The sequence below is a fragment of the Hipposideros armiger genome, unplaced genomic scaffold (assembly GCF_001890085.2).
Source record: "Hipposideros armiger isolate ML-2016 unplaced genomic scaffold, ASM189008v1 scaffold_10, whole genome shotgun sequence".
Taxonomy (NCBI): Eukaryota; Metazoa; Chordata; class Mammalia; order Chiroptera; family Hipposideridae; genus Hipposideros; species Hipposideros armiger.
Genome location: NW_017731360.1, coordinates 9,196,151 through 9,197,422, shown reverse-complemented (window position 1 = coordinate 9,197,422; position 1,272 = coordinate 9,196,151). Strand labels below are relative to the sequence as shown.

Genomic DNA, 1,272 nt, shown 5'->3' with positions numbered 1-1,272 from the left:
CAGAGCTCAAACTCTTGAGCGAGCTCTTAACCAACTGAGCCACTCGGCTGGCCCTGGGAGAAGATATCTTTAGATGAGTCCATCGGCTGAGAAGATTTGTAGATGTCTTTAGCTTCACCCTCACCTCTGTGTTAGCTGGTGATTGCAGGCCACGTAGGAAGCTGGAGATACGCTATGACTTGTTCAGACACGCCTGACTCCAGGTGAGTTGAGCCTTAAGCTTCTACGTTTTTTTCTTTCCCTTGTACAAAGGTGCTCTGGCCAACAAAGTCAAGAGGAAAGACACACTGGCAATGAAATTGAACCACAAACCCAGTGAACCAGATTTGAACTTGAATTCTTGGCCTCGAAAGAGCAAAGAAGAGTGGAATGAAATACGGCACCAGATTGGGAACACACTGATCCGGTAGGCTTTTGCTTAGAATATATTGATTTGATTTGATTATGCCACTATGTATATTGGAGAATTACTTTGTGGTGGAGCACTCATTTATCATTTTTTTTGTTGTGTTTTAATTTTAGAAATAGCATAGTTTTTAAAAATACGTATTGTGCCTAGTTGTGTATCCTCTAAGAATTTGGAAACTAAGGAACTACATGGTTCTTAGAACTTTAAACCATGAGATAGACATATCTCACAGCTGTAAACTATAAGATAGATGTACTTTTTTTTTAAGCTTTAGAGAATTCAAGTGGTTCCCAGGACACCAAGACTCCTCTGTCATTTTCCCAGTTGCTCAACCATGAGATGCCAACCCAATTAAAGATCACACCCACATTTTTCATTATATCTGTTACACATGTTCCATGTAACTGCCTCCTTTCAAAGTGTTACTGTATTTTTCAAGTCAGCTGGAACCAAAAGCAGAGAAACTGAATGCGGGCCACCTTCCTGTACATGTAATGCATGCACATAAGAGTCCAGGTATATAAATTGGTATTTGCCCAACTCAGATGTATCTCTTGGTAGAATGAGGAAAAGGAAGTGGCATTCTTCGCATATTCTTTACAAAGTAATTAACTAAGGATGACAATTAACTAAAATATATTCTCCTCTCCTATCTTAGACGCCTGACACTCTTAATGCAAAACTGTGGCCCTCTGATTGTCAGCAAGAGACCATCAAAATTAGGAATTAGTTAAGAATGGGGACCTTTAATCATTGATTCCTTTTCCCTTTAATGCAAAGCTGGTTGCTCATTTTTGAGTGTTATTTTATAGGTCATAAAGAAGAGCTTAGACATTTCAATGAAAAATCTGAAATTGAAATCT

At 38.8% G+C, this 1,272-nt stretch overlaps 1 protein-coding gene across 1 annotated transcript in view; it reads left to right on the top strand.

The window, feature by feature from the left end:
• Nucleotides 1-1,272, top strand: part of PHACTR4 (phosphatase and actin regulator 4) — a gene marked incomplete at its 5' end in the record, with an annotated part of 21,602 nt that overhangs the window by 8,409 nt on the left and 11,921 nt on the right. Inside the window, one exon of the mRNA XM_019657700.1 lies at nucleotides 253-406. Coding sequence (XP_019513245.1) covers nucleotides 253-406 — 154 coding nt within the window. The remainder of the gene's footprint in view (nucleotides 1-252; nucleotides 407-1,272) is intronic.